The sequence below is a fragment of the Centropristis striata genome, chromosome 11 (assembly GCF_030273125.1).
Source record: "Centropristis striata isolate RG_2023a ecotype Rhode Island chromosome 11, C.striata_1.0, whole genome shotgun sequence".
Taxonomy (NCBI): domain Eukaryota; kingdom Metazoa; phylum Chordata; class Actinopteri; order Perciformes; family Serranidae; genus Centropristis; species Centropristis striata.
The window spans coordinates 17,394,300-17,413,361 of record NC_081527.1 but is presented as its reverse complement, the minus strand read 5'-3'; the positions used below and the strand labels follow the sequence as shown (position 1 = coordinate 17,413,361).

The following is a 19,062-nucleotide window of genomic DNA, read 5'->3' as shown; positions in this document are numbered from 1 at the left end:
GGCAAAGTGACAGTGGCATGGTTAGAGTTATAGTAGTATTAATTGATAGCAGCAGAGTCAGCAAGTCTATATTAACAGTGTAATATAAATATTGTAAATAATATGATGCAAAAGTCAGAATCCAGAACGTATTGACACAATATAGTATGATATAAATTATGATGGTATGGGATAAGTGTTAGGATTTAAAAAAATATATATTATTATTATTTTTTATAATTGTAGTTACTGATTTATAGCAGTAGTCTATGCAGTCACTATTGCCTTCAAACACATTTAAAGAGTGTACAGTAAGAAGCTTACATTACTGTGTACATTGGCTTCTTGGGGGTGGACAAATGCCATATCCCTTCCTGAATACTTTGGATGTGTAGAAAGAAAGTAATACCCGCATTGTATAATCGTCACTTCATGAAACATGGTTAATATGACTGAATGCACTGTGCACAGCAGGCGCATATTACATTAAAGTGATAAAAAAAAAAAACAATGGCAATGTCCACTTCGTTGTTTGAGAATACGCTCCAGTCAGCAAATCTGTCCAGAGCATACGGGTTTTATCAGATGTCATGTGACCAACACTCAGCCATCTTGTGGAAAACGAAGAGAGAGAGAGAGCCCAGAAAGAGCCACACAACTCGCATACAAACCTTGTGCTGTCAGATCAAGCAGAGGTAAGACAGCCAAAGTTTAGGACACTAGCGAAGGCGAATCGTACATTTAAGTAAAGTGCCATGTCAGAGGGTCATATTACGATGAGCTGCGGTGCTCGGGATTGTTGTTAAACCACCATGTTTACTTGGCCTAGCAGCACCGGGCCCCAGTGGCTCCGTGTGCGTGTCCGGGTCGTGTGAACTGTGGGACGGTTTGACAAGGAAATGTTGTTGTGGATCCAGGCTGCTGCAAGGCCGCATGTAGCTAGTTAGCCAACCTGTTAGCATGCTAGCTACAAGTGCTAAGGATAGGGATTAACTCCTGTGTCAGATCTGTGTTATATTTGTCTTACAGCGTAATAATATATGCAAAGATGTCTTCTCCTTTGGTAAACGAAGTTAATGTCAATGTTTACGTCTGCCTTTTCATATGACACGCATATACTTGTTGGGATAAAACGCTGCTAGCTAGCTAGCTAGTTGGCCAACTGCAGATAGCTAACGCGCTAGCATAACCACCGTTGGCTAGTGAAAATGCCATGGTGTGGCAGCAGCATGTTGTAAGTGGCACTTTAACTATAAGTCTTCTGCCACCTTTCAACATAACTACACGTCTGCTGTCAACTTTTAACAGTTGGGAAATGCTAATGTCAGTTACTAGTGGCATGTGTTTGACGTTATCTGAATCATCCATGATAGCCTGTTTATTAGCTAGCTGCGTTAGCTCACGCTATGTTGTAACCGAGGATGATTTCCACGCAACCTTCCGGAGTAACAACCACGGCTCTAGCCAACTTTTAACATTTATCAGTAACTTTATGTAACGTTAACAATATACGACAGCAGGGTGGGTAGGCATGACAAACGTTAGGTAATGCTAGCCGTTTGATTTTAACGTTACATGGGGAAGTCAACCTTTTACCACAAGGTAACAGTATGTAACTGTACAGTTTTTTCCGCTGACTACACACTCGTTATCAAAAATAAAACTCTGACATAACCAAACTGATAATAGTTGTTGCTTTGAACAGATTGGGAAGTTTGGCGACTTTGGGCTGTTTTCGAAGAAGTCATAACCTTTTGTAAACTCAGCCAGTCGTCCGGTTTTTAATTTAGGTGAATGTGCAGAAGAACAAACGCAAATATCGCTAACTTAGATGCAATTGCATCATCTATTTCTTTAACTACCAATTTACACGTGGCTTGTCCTGGCACCCATATGGTCAGTGGTACTAAGTGTCCACTGTCGCTGTATGTGGCCGATATTTGAGGAAGCCTCGCTATGTAATAAATCTGCTTCCAAGCCTACAGGAAAGTCTTGATAATGTAAACATGCATGTAAAGAAACAAAAAATTCTTGTTGGCAAAACACGATTATTTTTGTTTGTTTATTTGCAGAAGTATAGGCAACCCCCGTTGTCAATTACAGGTGTCTGCCATACTCTCTGCAGACTGGGAGAGTTCCTAAAATAGCTTTAGCAGATTGAAACTGAACCCTACTTGTGTGCTAGTGGGAAGGGCCATATATCCTGAGGAGTTGTAATACATTAGAGCAGGTGAAAAAGCCTGACTTTTTTTTTCAAGTTCTGTCTAGCAGAATTATGCTATGGTACACATGTATTTAAAGTGGTATGATAAAATAACTTTGGTAATCATAATACACATAGCATGCTTTCTGGACAGTCAATCTCTTTGTATACTCCTGAGTGAATTAAGTTTTGAGGATTCTCTCATTTGTCTGTTTGCTTGTGCGCTGCCATCAATGTTGTCCTTTTGATTAATATATGCATTGATTTAACAATTTTAAAAAGTCTATTGTAATGACTACTTAAACTATCAATGCCTTTTTTTAGGTACTGGTGTTGGAAATTTGCTTTTCTGCACCTGTCTTTTACAAATAAACCTATAAATAAATATATTGAAGTAAGAAATGTATTGCAAAATTAACTTAACTGTTTCAAATGGAATTATAGAATAAAATAAATATAAATACATATATACATCAGATTTTCTTTTAAACTTGAGTTAGTATGTGCTTGTAATTAAGCTGTAGAAACCTATACAGAATAGACATTTTATTTTTGTTTTAACAGTATTTATCGTTCTATCATCCAGTCCTAAATGTTTTTGTACGTATAAAAAGTGTCAAAAATGTTATGGGTAAAAATGCATAAAATCTATTTTGGTAAAATGTATACAGGTGACTGTTGTATCACTAGTAAACCACCACTTAACTATTACTAAATGTTTGTTAACCTATTTATTCCAGCAAATCTACCACACGGTTACAATTTGTACATTTATTTTTCTTGAATTTATTCAGCATTTGTTGTGCTGTTCTAACAGCGGCATGTACCAAGTTACACTAATCCTTTTCCTTGTCATATTTGCAGAACTTGAAGGAAGAATGGCTGAAACCCAGACACTTAACTTTGGACCAGAATGGTAAATTAACTGACATGAATTCATGATAAGTTAGAGAGAAATTATTTGTAGGTTGTGAAACTGGTTTTCTTTCGGTTGGGGCGCAGTACAGCATTTCCATACATGTCCAGACATGTAAAGTGCCACTTCAGCTTAAGTGTTGTCTCCCCTTCCTCTGTCCCTTCTGATTTAACTACCCTTTCTCTCTCCCTCCCTCTCTCTCCCTGCAGGCTCCGTGCCTTGTCTGGAGGTGGTGGCAGTGGTGGTAGTGGAGGCGGCGGCTGTGGGATTGCCTCTCCACCCCTCTCACCTGCATTGCCAAAGTATAAACTTGCAGACTATCGCTACGGAAGAGAAGAAATGTTAGCACTTTATGTAAAGGATAACAAGGTTGGTAGGCATATAACGTAAGCCTCTTAGCTCTAAATGCAGCCTCCCATCAACATGATTTGAATACAAATTACGTCGCTGTCAGGATCAGATTTACATCTTCCTTATTTTGATGTGTTATAACACATTCTTTCAAACCCTTATACATCCTAACAGTGAAGCCTGTGATTGTTTGTCTCTCCTCCAGATCCCTATAGACCTACACGATAAGGAGTTCCTGCCCATATTGCAAGAGGAGCCCTTGCCGCCTCTGGCACTCGTGTCTTTTACAGAGGAGGAACAGGTAGGAGTACTTGCATCAGGTCTCTATCTTGATATTAAAAACCGTTTCTGACGTGTCACCCAGACCAAAATAAATTATGTTTTGACCTCAGGCCAGTTAGCTTCTTATTTCCAAAAGTACTGTATAATACAGGAAATTACTGTAGGTTACCAAATAAGGAGCAGGTGCAAAAAAGAGAGCTAAAAACATGCCTTTTGTCCCCCTTGTTCCCCCTCCCCCGTTTGTGTTTGCAGAGAAATTTTTCCATGTCTGTAAACAGTGCAGCTGTACTTCGGCTGACAGGGCGAGGAGGCGGTCCGATAGTAGGGGCACCAAGAGGCCGAAGTACCTCAAGGGGTAGAGGTAAGAATTCAACCAAGATTATAAATGTATCATGTGTCATGTTTCCTTTCTCATTTCTTTTTTCCCCAATGAGCATTTATTTAGCTACTCAACTATTTTGTCTATGCAGTTTCAGAAGTCACAACAACTGCAAATAGTTTAGATGCCTTTGAAGAATCCCACCAACTGAGACAAAGAGTGTAATATAAGCGCTCTGTAGGTGTTGGGCTTATTCGGCATACTCTTCAGCAGCTGCTTAAACTATTGATGTCCCTCAAACATGGAAAACCCTGTTTGTAATTGTTTTAAGAAGTTTGCAATATCCTGTCAGGCCATGGGTTGTGTTTACTGTAACAGAAAAGAAACACATCTCTTGTTTATATACAATGCCATCTCTCATGGTCATAACCAACTGCTTTCTGGAGATGCACTTCTGGGAAGGCAACAGGGCAATAGCCGCTCAAAATTGAAAAGCGTTAATGGAATATTACCACTAACTGCTAAAACTCTGGTTTATAACTTACTGCACAGCTCCAAGAGCTGCATCATGATTTTGCTAAGTCATTGGCCCTGTCTTTATCAATCTGCTCTCAAACTGAACATATAACCCATTTCAACTAATTTCTTCACAGCTTAAGATCCTATGCTCTGTACTGTTGACCACTTGATTCGCACAGACCAAGTTCACATTCCCAGCTATAGGTCCACACAATGGATAGAGACTTAATGTCTATGTCAGCTTCTGTGTACAAATGAAATGTGTTATCTGACCATGTCAGACACTTAAGTCGTTCATATAACTTTCTCCTAACTACCTAACTTAAAGGTTGGTCAAGAAGCCATGTCATGTAGAGGGTTTTATGAAAAACAGTAAGTAGTCATAGGTACAAATCACAGATGTTGACAGCAAGTGCACAATATTGTTGTTTGTCATCTGAGAGATACTGTGAAAATCTGAGGAAAATACAATGGCATACTACAGCCAAACTGCTGTTAGAGGATATTGCCTATGAGTCATGGAGACAGATAAATTAAAAACCGCAAGAGTTTATTGGCCTAGAATGAAAAGGGAAAGGGGAGTACAGCATCATGATTCAGCAGATTTTGTGCAATGGGTGATGGTGGTTCAGGTGTATTTGTGCGTGTTTGGTAAAGTTTATTCACCTGTGACTAATGGCTGCAGTAAGTGGAGTTTTTGATCATCTGTCATGGTTAATCTGAAATGTGTTGTGCAAACCCCTTCTGATGTTTGACCCACACTTGATTCTTTGATAACAATGTTAAACATCTTACCTAAAGGCCAGTTCATTTTAGCAGTTGCACACATTCAATATCAACTCGGCCTCTTCAGGTCACATTAATCTGATTGTGATTATTTTCAGGCCGGGGAAGAGGAGATGGAGGGTTTTACCAAAGAAGTTTTGATGATGTGGAAGGTTTTGGTCGTGGAGGGAGGGAGATGCATCGCTCCCAAAGCTGGGAAGAAAGGTATTAAGTCCACAGTTTTGTTTTTTTTTTGACCGTGTACAGCTATTCAATAAGTTTTTCTCTGGACAGAAAAAAACAAGAACAATGTGTTATGCCTCTACATAATTACTTTTATTTCACCAGGGGAGAAAGGCGATTTGAAAAGCCAGGTCGAAAAGACCCAGGTTGGTGTTAACTTCTTATCTCAAATAATCAATACATGATGTATTCATTGGCAAATGCAGTGGCTTATCTTTTGTTGCTCTCTGTCACCCTAGTGGAAGTTGCTCCGGGACACTTTCCGATGAATCACAGTAAGTGGCCCTTTTGTAGTTTAATATTAACCAGTGAGTTCAGATCTCTTGGATAGGTGTAAATGACAGATGACGTGAGTTTAATAATCTAGCTTTAAATGTAAACTATCTACTAACTATATCTACTCCCTACTCTCTACAGTCCGGAGCAACTATGAGGATGCTCTACCAGGTCTACCGAGGAAGCACGACTTCACGCGTTCAGAGAGTGAGAACTGGCGTTCTTCTCAGAATGGTGAGGATGATGAGGGGGGCTGGCGCGTGGCGGGGTCTCGACGGGACGGTGATCGGTGGTGCCCCCCGAGCCCAGGTGGGCACAGCACTGACCATATTAACAATACATCTATAATTGATAAATGTATTTGTGGTGTATTGCTGTTTTGGTTGTGTGGTTAAATTCAGAATGAGGTACATGTGTGTGTTGCACTTTGTACGCCATTTTGTGTCATTTTAATTGCGAAAAAATTACTACTACCATACAACCAGCTTGAATTATGGGTTATTCTCCATTTCCACTTTCATGTTCTGTATTGTTGCTAGTTTGTCAGCTTGGATATAAGAATGATATTGCATACAATAGATTAAGGGCACAACTTTCATGTAAGAGAGACAATTCAATGATGCACTTGTGTCTCCTTTCTTAACTTTCCTGCGCTTTTGAATTGCACATATTGATGTATACAATACAAATAATACTGTTACTATGTGGATTCCCTTAAGTAGCTGGTAGACACAACATTAGTCCATCCTGCTGAAGCTAAGGTAGATCATGAGATTAAGATTGGTATTAAACGCTTATTATTTTCCCCAGATGGGCCTCGGTCAGCAGGATGGCGGGAACACCCAGATCAGCGCCGCCGCTTTCCATTTGATGCAAGAGAAGACGAGCGCGGCTACAGGAGGCCTCGGTCAGGCAGTGGCAGCCTGGAGGATGAGAGAGACAGCCTGCCAGAGTGGTGTCTGGAGGACGCAGACGAGGAGGCGGGCACCTTCGACTCATCAGGGGCCTTTCTCTCGCTCAAGGTAAGACGAGACCTGTGTTGACTAAATCAATGAATGACTAAACTTATTGATCAAGTATAGATGTGCCATTTATTTATATAAATGGCTTGTCCTAACTTAATATTATGGAGAAGACCATTCCTAAGAATGAAATCTTTATTAGATAAAATAGCGTCAGGTTACTGGAATTCTGTTCTTTGTTGTAATATACAGAAATCCTCCAAGGAGCCAATCCTGGAGGAGGCAGAGCTCGACTTCAAACCCTTGGAAGAATGTGAAGAGGGCTTGGAGGACGATGACTGTCAGCCCAGGGAGACCAAAGAAATGGAAACGGAGGCAGAACGAAAAGGTTGGATAGTACTGATAGGTTTTGTTTTTTTAAATCAAGAAACAAAGTTCTATTATGATCTCATCTCACGTCTTTACAACATTTTTTTCTAGAGTTTTCAAGAGCATCAGAGGAAGCTTTACCTGTGGCTCCACCTGTTGCTCCTCCAGTCTCAGAGCCCCAGATTCCTGTCCAGTCTCTGTCCCTGAGCCAACCCAACAGAACAGAAGAGTCTGAGAGGCCGGCTGAGCGGCAGCCACCCCTGGACCTTCCACCGGAGCCCTGCAAAGTCCCCCTGCATGTCCCCACATCCCGAACCATGAACCACATTTCTACCACCCATGCAGGTTAGATTTTGGTCTTCAATTTCACTGTAAATAGGACTTTTTTGCCAGTTGGATTCACCTACCAGAAATTGGAGGTGGGGAGCGGATACAACACAGTATTGCGATATTTTACGTAGCAATATTATATTGATTCATGGCGGCCAAGTATCGATATTTTTTATCATATTAATTGAAATATGAAGTTAATTTTATGGTACTTAGAATAAAATCGTTTTTTTGTTGTTCAGTTATATTCTGGTTAGGTCAGTAGAGGTGAAGGTCAGCATGAAAGAAGAAGTTGGTACAACAAAGATGGAGGCACCTGAGAATGAAATGAGGGGAGCATCGTCCATGCTTAAGTCAAATGTGTGGACTTATTTGGGATTTTTTAACAAGGAACGGACGAATGAGATGGATATGACGCGACATGGAGTTTGCTAAGAAGTGCTGCATCAAATAAAAAACTTGGGGAATATAACTAATTTGCTGGCTCATCTAACTCGCCACCATCTGGAGATGGCATCACTGATGAAGGCAAAGCCAATGCTAAATCAGCACGGTTCAAGTGAGATGAATAGACTGAGAATTTTCTTTTATTTGACAAAACAATTCTTAAATTAATTTAATTTTGTGGACACAAAATGCAGTTAAACATTTCAATCGCAATACTCACCATATCGCAAAATGCTTAAAATCGCAATAATATCATATTGTGAGTCAAGTATCGGGATAAAATCGTATCGTGAAAACCATCTCAATATGCTTAAATATCTCAATATTTGCTTTTCTCTCCTGCTGTTCTGTACAGAAGTTTCTGCTCCATCGCCCAGCGTACAGCTACCACAAAAGCCCATGGAGGTTTCTGTGGCGATGAACAATCCTTTGCCCTTCTCTTCAAGTATAATGGCACCAATTGGCAGGCCCACTGCTGTGCCACACGACACAGACGAAGATGAGGGACTGAAACACTTTGAGCAGGTAACTTGGGAGACTTTTACCATCAAAATCTCAGATGGGATGGTGGGGCTGTCTTGTTTTATTGCCTGTCTTTAAGCACCCTTCCAAAAAAAGCCCAGTCTGATCTAATTGGTTATTGCAGTCATTGCAGCTGTGTCATGACTGTGACAGAGTATAGTAGCACTTTCTACCCTTAGGAAATCCCCAGTAACATTTTCTAAACCAAAAACTACAAAATCAAACATTTCAGCAGGAATGTGATCTGAAATTGGTTAGTTACCCCCACTATTTGAAACTTTGGCCAAGTGTCTTATGAATATCCGACATTCTAACATTATGAGTATAACAGAATATAAGGAGAAGCATAACAGATTCCCTTAAAATACTCCAACAACCAGGAAAGGAGGAAGCATGTTAGGTTTTTTTTTTATATTAGATGGGGGTTATGAGTAATGTAATATCTTTCTAAAATCCTCTTTGCTTCCATCCTTCCCCAGGAGGCAGAAAAGATGGTAGCGTACCTACAGGATAGTGTGGTGGATGATGACAGACTTACAGCAAAGACTTCAGAGAAGCCTAAACCTGCAGGCCTGCCGCTCACCCACGAGGCTGCTCTCAAGTGGTTTTACAAAGACCCACAAGGGGAGATACAGGGTGAGAATGGAATAGGTTTCATGAGCTCAAAAAAGTGACTAAAAGACTGTACATTAATTTTTCAAACTGCTCCAGCTTCACCCCTGACTTTCCTCTGCTCTCTCTCTGATCTCAGGTCCATTCAGTAACCAGGAGATGGCTGAGTGGTTCCAGGCTGGTTACTTCACAATGTCTCTCCTAGTCAAAAGAGGGTGTGACGAAGTATTCCAAGCACTTGGAGAGATCATGAAGATATGGGGGAGAGTACCATTCACTCCAGGACCTGCACCACCACCTCTACAGGTAAAGTGTGTTTGCTAAATGTGGCTTGCTTATGTCCAAAGGTTTGCTTAGTCTTCAGCACTAGTTGTCATTACTGGCCATGGCCTGCAGGTGGTGTGGTATTCCACTCTTCTTTTCGTTTTTTTACCGGTAAGCTGTGGCAAAAGGAATCCTTCATGTATTAATTGTTTTAAGACCCTTCCGCTCTCTGACTTTATGGAGTTTGTGTAGGTTTTTTGTGTCGCAACTAAGATTTTCTCTTCTTGATCACAAAAGGATGTAAATGCATTCAAGAAGTTTTTAAGATAGATTGAAATCACGTTTTGGCTGGATGTTGAAGGTTAACCCTTCATCTTGCCCTCCAAGATGCAAACATTATCTTGACTTCTTCATGTCAATAAACAATCTGTGGACTGCCAGACACTGTTTGATTTTTCGTAATACATCCATGAAGAGCCCAACTGATGCAGGACTTTTGAGGCCCATACCTTTTTTAACCCGAACCTCGGATGTCGTATACAGCACGTTTTGATATCGTAGTATGAAAAACAAATTGTTGATCATCACTTCAATCGTCAATATACAATCTGATCACCAATCAGGACAACCCTATGATCTATGTCAAAGTACAAATGAAAAAAACAATCAATTAAATAAGTATTCACCACGCTTGGCTGTTGATATTAAGTATATCCACTTTAATTTACTTAACTTTGATTTAATTATTAAAGGTGGTTATTTGCTTTTGCACAACCCGATGCTGCTCAAGTTCTGTCAAGTTGTTTAGAGGTCATGAGTTTTGACTTTGAAACTTGGTTGTTTGGAGATAAGTTTTGCTTGTTTGACTGCTATTATGTATTCTGAATGTGAATTTTTATGTTATACAGGGTGATGGTGATCAAGAAAGGTTGAAGAGGCAGCAAGAGCTCACTGCTCTCAACCTTTACCAGTTACAGCAGCTTCAATATCAATACCTCCTCAGGTACGGCAGGCCTACATCTGACACTTTTTTGTTTGCAGGTTCAGCACGATCACGTCTCATAACGAAAATATCCAAATACACACATTTACACACACACACTGCCTCACTTCCTGGACTTAATACAGGAATAGGTTACAATTAGTCTAATGACTCTCCACCACCTAAATGAATTGTGATTAAAAAATATATATTTAAGTAATGTCCAGTTTGTCTCTCATTTCTCCAAATTCTATGTCTTCTACCACTCAGGCAGCAGTATGCTCAGGCCCTGGCCCAGCAGAAAGCTGCAGCTCTTAGCTCAGCTCCTCTTCAACAGCAGCAACAACACCAACAGCAGATCAACCTGCTTCTACAGCAATACCAGGCTCTCAAGCTAAGGTTGATAATACTCGCACTGTTTGCAAAGTTATGCCTGTATCCAAGAATTCAAACTTTTCACCGTCTTTACCTGTGCTTCAGAGTTTTGAATGTGTGTGTGCATTTTCTTATGTTTTTACAGAGCGTCAGAGAGTCTCCTACCTCCTGTCACCCGGGCCCTGTCTGTACCAGACTCTGGTTCTGTTTGGGAAATGCAGAACCCGTCCTCTCAGGCTTCCTGCACACCAAACGTCCAACAGGCTGCTCCAAACAGTGAGTTTCTACCTTAAATTTGCCTCAAATCTGCAGTGTTGCTTCTTTTTTAACCACAAGAAAGAAATAGATATGGTCTATATAATGTTACAGCAGGTTTGATGCATTATATTCTGTCAAACTCAACAGCATGGGATGGCAACAGTGTGTGGGATTTACCTATCGACTCCATGGCACAGGCTCCAACCATCGAGCAGATGCAACAGTTAGAGAAGTCAAAGACTGCAAAGGTGAACTGTTTATCTGCTCACTTTTCTGTGTTGTCAGCTTGAAATGATTCTGAAAAAGTCTCATGTAAAGTCAAGACCTAGTTTTAAATACAGCAGCATCTGAGTGTCTTTAAAGACACAGTTCTTGAATCATAAGATGAAGTTGATTGCATTAAAGCTGTTAAATCTCAAAAAGATGCTGATGAATCTATTTTAGGATATAACATTTGTCCAAAAATAGGCTCTCTAACATATCTTGCATCCCTGCAGATAATATCACAAGTTTATTTTTATTTTCTCATGCGACAGTTGGAGTTGGAGTTGGCGATGGAGAGGCGTGAAGCAGAAATGCGAGCCGAAAGGGAGGAAGAGGAGAGGAAACGGCTAAAGGAGGCCCTGAGGGCCCGACAGGAGGAGGAACGCAAACGCTTGGAAGAAGAGGAGCTGGCACGGCAAAAACAGGTTGAGTATTCCAACAAAATCAATTTGAAGCAATTAAAGCCTTTGAGTTAGTGTTTTATCGAGACACTTTGCTATGATGGCGGTTAGCCTCACCCAGTGTTTTAAATCTTTAGGAGGAAGCATTAAGACGGCAGCGAGAGCAAGAGGAGGCACAGCGCAGACAAAAAGAGGAAGAGGAGAGAATGGCACAAGAGGAAGCTCTCCGTAGATTAGAGGAGAGGCGGAGGGAAGAGGAGGAGAGAAAGAAACGAGAAGAGTTCCTTCGGAAACAGGTATGCTAACAAAAATCTGTTACATACTTCCTACCTCCTTTCTGGATTTTGAAAGGTCTCCCTAAGGCCCCGTTTACACGAGAACGCTTGCGGGTAAAAACGACAAAATATTTTATCGGAAGTGCCTTTCGTTTAGACGGTGACGGCGTTTTGGGGGCTTAAAGACGCTAAAATCTGAAACCACCTTCCAAAGTGGAAAAGTTAAATACGCTCCGCCGTAGCGTGTCCGTCTACACTGCCAAGACGCAAAACTCTGCTCAGATCTGCTCACGTCACGTATGTGTTTATGTCACATACATGCTCCAGTACAGGAAAATAAACAAACATGTGGGATTATTTCCATGCATCGGACCTTCAAGCTGCTCTGGCAGCTCTAATAAACTTACAGGAGTCTTTCCACCAAATGTACAGGATATGTAGAGATAGTATTACTGAACAGAGAAGGATCTGTAATTACCTCCATCACATTTTGGATGCAGCAATTCGTCGGAGGCGAGCCAGACTTCTGTGAACGAGACCTGGGAGATCTAGTGGATGGTGGATAACTTTGTGGAAGGAGTAGCTGATGAAAATGTGTGGCGTGAAAACTTCTGCATGCCCAAAGATGCTCTTATCGCTTTAAGTGATGCCGCCTGGCTGCATACAATCGAATTTCACACACTTTTGCGTCACCGTATGCACGCAGATTTCCTCCCGAAAATGCTTGTCTAAACGAGGAATAAAAAGTGAAGACGCGACGCCACTTTTGCGTTTTCTGTTCAGACTGTCCTCGTGTAAACGTAGCCTAAATTGCAATGTTTTCTACCTCACCAGGAAGAGGAGCGCAGGAAGCAGGAGGAACTTGAAGCATTGAGGAGGCACGAGGAGGAGAAGCGAGCAGAGGAAGAGGCAGCTGCCGCAGCAGCCGCAGCTGCTCTGGCCCAACAACAATTGGAGGAGCAAAAGAGAAGAGAACAGGAGGCCCAAAGACAGCAGGAGCTGCAGAGACAGAGGCAGCAGCAACAAGAGGCCCTCAGGAGACTTCAACAACAGCAGCAGCAGCAGCAGCAGCTTGCACAAATGAAGGTAAGGGCACAGTGGATTAGTCAGCAGAAGTAGACCGTAAAAAATACATTTAAAGTTGATAAAAGATCTCGTCCTGCTCTGCAGCTTCCATCCTCTTCAAAGTGGGGCCATCAGTCGGTCAACGCTATAAACCAGACTCAGAGCGCCCTGTCACTGGCTGAGATCCAGAAACTGGAAGAGGAGAGAGAACGACAGGCGCAGGAGGAGGTAAAGGCAGCCTAGTTGTATTTGGTGGCTTCATCACCAGCAATGTTTAAGTCCCTCTCCTGGGAAAAAAAGTAATGTCTTTTATGCTAATGCTAATTCATGTCATTGTTTTCCCTCCACCCCACAGCAGCGACGTCAGCAACAGGAGCTCCTGAAGCTGCAGCAGCAGCAGGCCTTGCAAATGGCTCAGCAGCCCCAGGCTAAGCTGTCTGGTTGGGGTAGTGTGGCCAAGCAGCCAGCTGCTACCAAATCTTTGCTGGAGATTCAAAGGGAAGAAGCCCAGCAGATGAAACAGCGGAAGGAGCAGCATCAGCAGCAACAGCAGCAGCAGCCGCAACCACACCCCATCGTCAGCCAACAGATCCGCACTCAAAACAGAACTGTACGTGACCTCCATGATGCCATGTCTTATTGGCCAAAAGAGGATAAAAGCTATGTAGAGCCTCAAGGCTGGGTGTGGATTGTAGTGGATTCAGCAACATTTAAATGTTAAAATTTAGGAATAGCAGCTTGAAGGCTTACAACTGAATAGTTGTGGCTCTTTGTGTTCCTGGTTTTTTAACAGTTTCACTTCACATTTTTTGGGAAATTTAATCTAAAATGTTGTGCTCCTCTGTGTATTATATGAAATGTTGTTTGAACAAAAGCAAGTTGTTTCCATCAAATTTGGTTTTAGGAAATTATGATGGGCATTTTCTGACTTTTCATTGACCAAAAACACTGAATAATTAAGAAAGTACTAAGAAGATTATTCACAAAATGTATTATAACCTGAAGCCCTGGAAACAATTGTTATGTCAGTAACGGTATCTTACTCTTGTCACAGACGCCATCTCTGAGTAACTCGGTGTGGGGGTCTGTGAACACCAGCACTAACTGGGGCTCAGACTCCAGCAGTATCTGGGGTGACACCCACAACTCAAACATGGGCTTCTGGGACGAGGCTGTGAAAGAGGCTGTCCAGCAACCTCCTCCAACCAAGAAAAGCAGCACGCAAAAGAATAACAAAGGCAACGCCAACCTCAGGTATTTATCAAGAATGCCAAAATAGATGCCTTAGTCACAACCTCCTGATGAAAAGCATGACCATATGAAGGATATGAGTAATTCACAGATCTTAATGAATTCTCTTTGTCCTCTTCCTGCACTTTTCTGTACTTGTCAAGTAACTCTGTGAGTGGGCGGGCCAATAAGAAAGTAGAAGAGGAGGAGAAGCTGCTAAAGTTGTTTCAAGGGGTCAATAAGAGCCAGCAGGACACCTTCATGCAATGGTGTGAGCAAACCCTGCACACTCTCAACACAGCCAACAATCTGGATGGTAAGACTTTAAAAATAATCTTTGCAATAGCACTCCACCCACAACTATTGATCAACCACAAATATCACAAATATCCTCCATCTGTCTCCCTGCCAGTTCCAACGTTTGCATCCTTCTTGAAAGAAGTGGACTCTCCATATGAGGTGCACGACTACGTCAGGGCCTATCTGGGGGACACTCCCGAGGCCAAGGACTTTGCCAAGCAGTTCCTGGAACGTCGTGCCAAACAGAACGCTAACCAACAGAAACCGGCACAGCAGAACCAACAGCAATCCCTCAAGCAGCAGCAGGTGAGCGCGACTGAAATGGTACCAACGAGCTCAGCATATGAGGTACCATATGTTTTGGACCTATTTTTTTTCGCCTTGTTAAGCCATGCAAGTCTTAAAATGGGATTAAAAAGACAGACGTCTGTCCCTTTTGCTCCAAAAAAATAGTTTGCGCTCTGATGTATTTCTGCCTGGCATGTTCAAATTAATCCGAGCAAGTCATCCGACACAGTCGGTGACGTCATACTCCAGGGCCACAACTGTTATTTACATTTCTGGTGTGACACTCTCGATCGCATCACAATTTTGGATCGGACCCAAAGATGTCATTGCACTGTTAATTCCTTGTTTCCTAATGGGAATGAAGACCAAACATGTCCATGTGGTCCTCTAATGTGACAGATTTTTACTTTTATAATTCTTTGTGTGTTATTCCATGGTGCTCAGAGTTAGAGATCACTGAGCAGGACGCCTTTATGGCAGCATTAGATTTTAAATGTTTGATGTCGGGATGGGAATAATTAATTGATTATGGGTCGTTAAGAATTTTGTCGACCACATGGAATTTTTAATCGATCTGTTGTTTTTCTTTTAAATTAATCTATGACTGCGCATCAACACTTACTGAACTGAAACACTGCCAAGCTTTCAGTTCTGCAGCCGTGGGTGAATAAGCCAATAAGATGAGAATTAAGTTGGATAAAGCTACAGTTTACAAACTGAAAGTTACAATAACAATTATAAAAAACAGAGAAATACAAGAGTATTAAATTAAGCAAAACTAGCTTAATGTATCAAACCTTGATAACATGAATTACTAGGTTAATTTGATCCAAAACTTATTTAAACACAAAACACACTTAAACATGCAAGATTACTGTGAAGACTAACCTCATGCCTCTTTGGGGGCTAAAACATAAAATATTGAACTCCTTGACATTATCTTTAAAGTTTAATCTCAGTTGAGTTAGTTTTAAGATCGTCAGGAACAAGTCTCCTTTCGTCCTTTCAAAATAAAAGTGTCCATTATTAAACAGGCTTTTGCATACTACTGTGTGTATATATATCTTTTATTTCGCACATGTATGCATGCAGCGATTAATCGATTAATTGATCGTTAACATTATAGATAATCGAGTCGGCAGGTTTCTTCCAAACGCCCATCTCTAGATGGATGCATCGGGGTGGATTTGCTGTACTTGCCAGGCTTGTGATTCACTTTACTACAACACTACATTTTGATATGTCAGTGTACCATATTTAATTTTTTTCACATTCAAAGCTTCTAATGAGGTTTTCAAGGAATTCAAATGTTTTTTTTATTTTTGCATGCTTCAGCAAAAGTAATGCTAAAGTGACACTAGCAGATTTTTTCTCAAATTTGACTCTGTTCAACCAATCGCCGCACACTTTCCTTACTCATTTTATTCTGAAGTAGGAGCTAAAAAGTCCTCTAGAAACAATCCTATGCAGCCATTACGGGAATTTAATTATAGCACTATACTAGTATTAGTGTAGCGTAATCTTTGAGTTTTAACAGAATGGATAAGCATGCAAAAAATAGAGGATTGTATCTACACCACCCACATCTAGTGTGTGCACTTTAACTTTTAAAGGGCAGTATTGTCTTCATCTTGAATATTCTGACTGTCTTCAGGCAGCTTCTTTACCTCTCTTTAACCATCAACACTTACTCCTTTGCTTGGCACAAATGGTACTTTGAGCCATTGATCTTACATCTTCAAAAACCACACTGAAAACTGGTTTCAGTAATTGGATTGCAACATTTTGACTTTGGTGGTATCATGGGAACCTAACAGAGTAGTCTTATATTTCTATTTTGCCCAGGATTCTGTATGGGGTGGAACAGGCTCATCGTCACTCTATCAGTCCAACCACACGAGTGCTCAGCAGCAGCGATTTGAGACCGTCACCTCAGGGAAGAAGAAAAAGAAGCAGAAGATGGTCCGCGCAGACCCCAGCCTTCTAGGTGAGCGCAAACACCCATCTGCTAAATCTGTTAAATCTGCAACGACGTGTCACTGCTTTTTATATCTCATCTGCTAATTGGATCTTATTCCTGTTTTCATCTTCAGGTTTTTCTGTGAATGCGTCATCTGAGAGATTGAATATGGGAGAGATTGAGACTTTGGAGGACTTTTAAGGGACTGCAGCCAAGCAAACCCCACTGACTGTATCCGATTTGAACAGCAGCTGTTTTACCCGAACCCCCTGCCACGGCCCCTCGACTGCTTCCACAACTTTTATCTTTATTTACAGTTTCACATTTATCAGATGTACTCTGGTAATCCCTCATAAATTTTGAATTGTGAACAAACTGTGACCTATAAGACAGGGTGTTTTCCTTCTGCTTACGGACTTAAAATCTGATGAAAACCCTCGAGAGAAATGGACTGGAGCAAACTGGCCAGTGAAACATCCGACCAGCCAAGAGAGCAATCATCAGAAAACTCAAGTTTCTGGAGAAAGTCTGCAGAGGCGCTGGTGTCTGTCGGGCATCAGCTGCTTGGCCCCGAATTATGTCCGGAAATTCAGTGACAACAAATTTCAAATTTGGCCTCCATTGTATGGGATTTCTTTAAAGTGTGGATATATGGGTGGGGTGGTTGGGTATTATTGGAAAGGTTAGAGAGATTATATCCATTTTGTTTTTGTTTTATTTATTGAAAGTTTTCCCCGTTACACTTTAATCCCCCTCCTCTCCTCTTTCCCTCCCTGTTTTCTGCTGGGTGTTCATGGATAATGATGGCAAAGTAGAGCCCAAGGATTCGTGCCCACTTATGTCCTGTTTTAAGGACATGTCAAAAGTTCCAAGTAGTTATCTATTTCTTGTAAAATACTAGGCTGTTTAAAGAATAAACTTTCAATTCTGCATCTGTATTATAATATATGAAAATGATCTGCTGGAGTCATACTTTTTTATTGCAGTATGAAATAAACAGTCTGTGTGGGCTGTTCACACCTGTGTCTGAACTATTCAGAAAAAAAAAATGTGCAGAACTCATTTGATTCACACACACTCACCTGGACACACTACGATATATTGCATTTTTTAAAGATAATGTTAAAGGAATATATTGGATTATTTAATTGGGGTTGTAAGAGGTACTTTGCCATAGTCTGAAACCATTATCTATGTATGAAATGTATACATTTAAATTAATCTTTTCCAGGTGTTAAAAAGAACATGAGTGTAGCCAGGTATCAACTTTCACAGTGTTAATGTAAATAACATTTTTAAATTCCTCCAAGCATGAGAATTTAGAGATACTTTTTTTTTTTTAAAACGAGTAATTATATCACATGCTGTATTCCCAGTGATTGCTACATATATTCTGCTGACTCATTCTTACATGCTATGTCTGTGTCAAGCAGACGCAACACATTATCCCCACAGGAGATGAGACTGATGTGTAAAACGGAAACTAACACAGACAACTTTTCAGGAAGTAAAAGCGCATCACCTCACCGCTCGGTTGTAGTGCATATTTGACAATAAATTAGTCATGGTTTTTAAATCCACAAAGAGGAAGTGAAACCTATCAAGTCTTTCTAATGTAAAGCAAGATCATATTTCTATGCACGCACATGGATTGCACCATACTGAAGTGAAAACCTTTTTCAAAAGCTTTCGCTGCCAAACCTCTGCACCAAACCTTTGTTTTCTCAGTCTGATTGCTCTTCGGCTGAGACAACACTTGTGACTTGACTCTCAGAGCATCACAATGAAAAAAAGTGAGAAAATGAATTAAGAATAACACTTCTAGAAGGGAAATACTACACTTTCACTTACTTTACAAGTTTAATTTGACAGTTAAAGTTCATAGACTTGAAAAAAAGAATAGTGGACCTAGTCACAGATCAGGTTTTGAAGCCTCAAGTTCAGGAACAACAATCCAATGATCGAAAGCAACACAAGGAACTGTATAATGAGTTTATTTTTGAAACTTGTTTACATGTTGCTGCAAATAATCCTACTTATAGATTTTGACACTTTTAGATCTCAATACTCCTGCCATCGTTTGATTTTGAAAATTCTTTTTTTTGCTGTCACAGATTTCCTATATACAGTAGTGTTCAAAATAATAGCAGTCCAACGTGACTAACCAGATTAATCCAGGTTTTTAGTATATTTTTATTGCTATATGGCAAACAAGGTACCAGTAGGTGCAGTAGATTCTCAGAAAACCAACAAGACCCAGCATTTGTGATATGCATGCTCTTAAGGCTGTGCAATTGGGCAATTT

At 40.8% G+C, this 19,062-nt stretch overlaps 1 protein-coding gene across 2 annotated transcripts; it reads left to right on the top strand.

The window, feature by feature from the left end:
- The first annotated feature begins 569 nt into the window (after positions 1-569).
- gigyf2 (GRB10 interacting GYF protein 2) lies at positions 570-17,687 on the top strand. Of its 2 annotated transcripts, none has more exons than XM_059344856.1 (29): positions 570-674; positions 3,047-3,098; positions 3,308-3,467; positions 3,655-3,750; positions 3,984-4,092; positions 5,454-5,559; positions 5,683-5,723; positions 5,817-5,852; positions 5,995-6,087; positions 6,664-6,875; positions 7,068-7,203; positions 7,296-7,529; positions 8,317-8,486; positions 8,963-9,119; positions 9,235-9,401; positions 10,268-10,362; positions 10,612-10,740; positions 10,862-10,992; positions 11,122-11,222; positions 11,511-11,663; positions 11,777-11,935; positions 12,749-13,000; positions 13,085-13,207; positions 13,335-13,589; positions 14,034-14,233; positions 14,374-14,525; positions 14,622-14,815; positions 16,643-16,784; positions 16,891-17,687. In XM_059344856.1, the coding sequence occupies exons 2-29, from the start codon at positions 3,061-3,063 to the stop codon at positions 16,956-16,958; spliced, it is 3,909 nt and encodes a 1,302-aa protein (XP_059200839.1). In that variant the 5' UTR covers positions 570-674; positions 3,047-3,060; the 3' UTR covers positions 16,959-17,687. The 2 variants fall into 2 exon arrangements, with proteins under 2 accessions (XP_059200839.1, XP_059200838.1); XM_059344855.1 differs by having other exon boundaries at positions 5,995-6,162.
- The last annotated feature ends 1,375 nt before the right edge of the window (positions 17,688-19,062 follow it).

What these genes read in the sequence shown, in the direction of transcription:
- gigyf2 (XM_059344855.1), top strand. Translation starts at nt 3,061, where the DNA reads ATGGCTGAAACCCAGACACTTAACTTTGGACCAGAATG. An exon ending in AAGTACCTCAAGGGGTAGAG is followed by an intron (nt 4,093 to 5,453) that starts GTAAGAATTCAA and finishes GATTATTTTCAG; the next exon opens with GCCGGGGAAGAGGAGATGGA. An exon ending in GGGCCTTTCTCTCGCTCAAG is followed by an intron (nt 6,876 to 7,067) that starts GTAAGACGAGAC and finishes TGTAATATACAG; the next exon opens with AAATCCTCCAAGGAGCCAAT.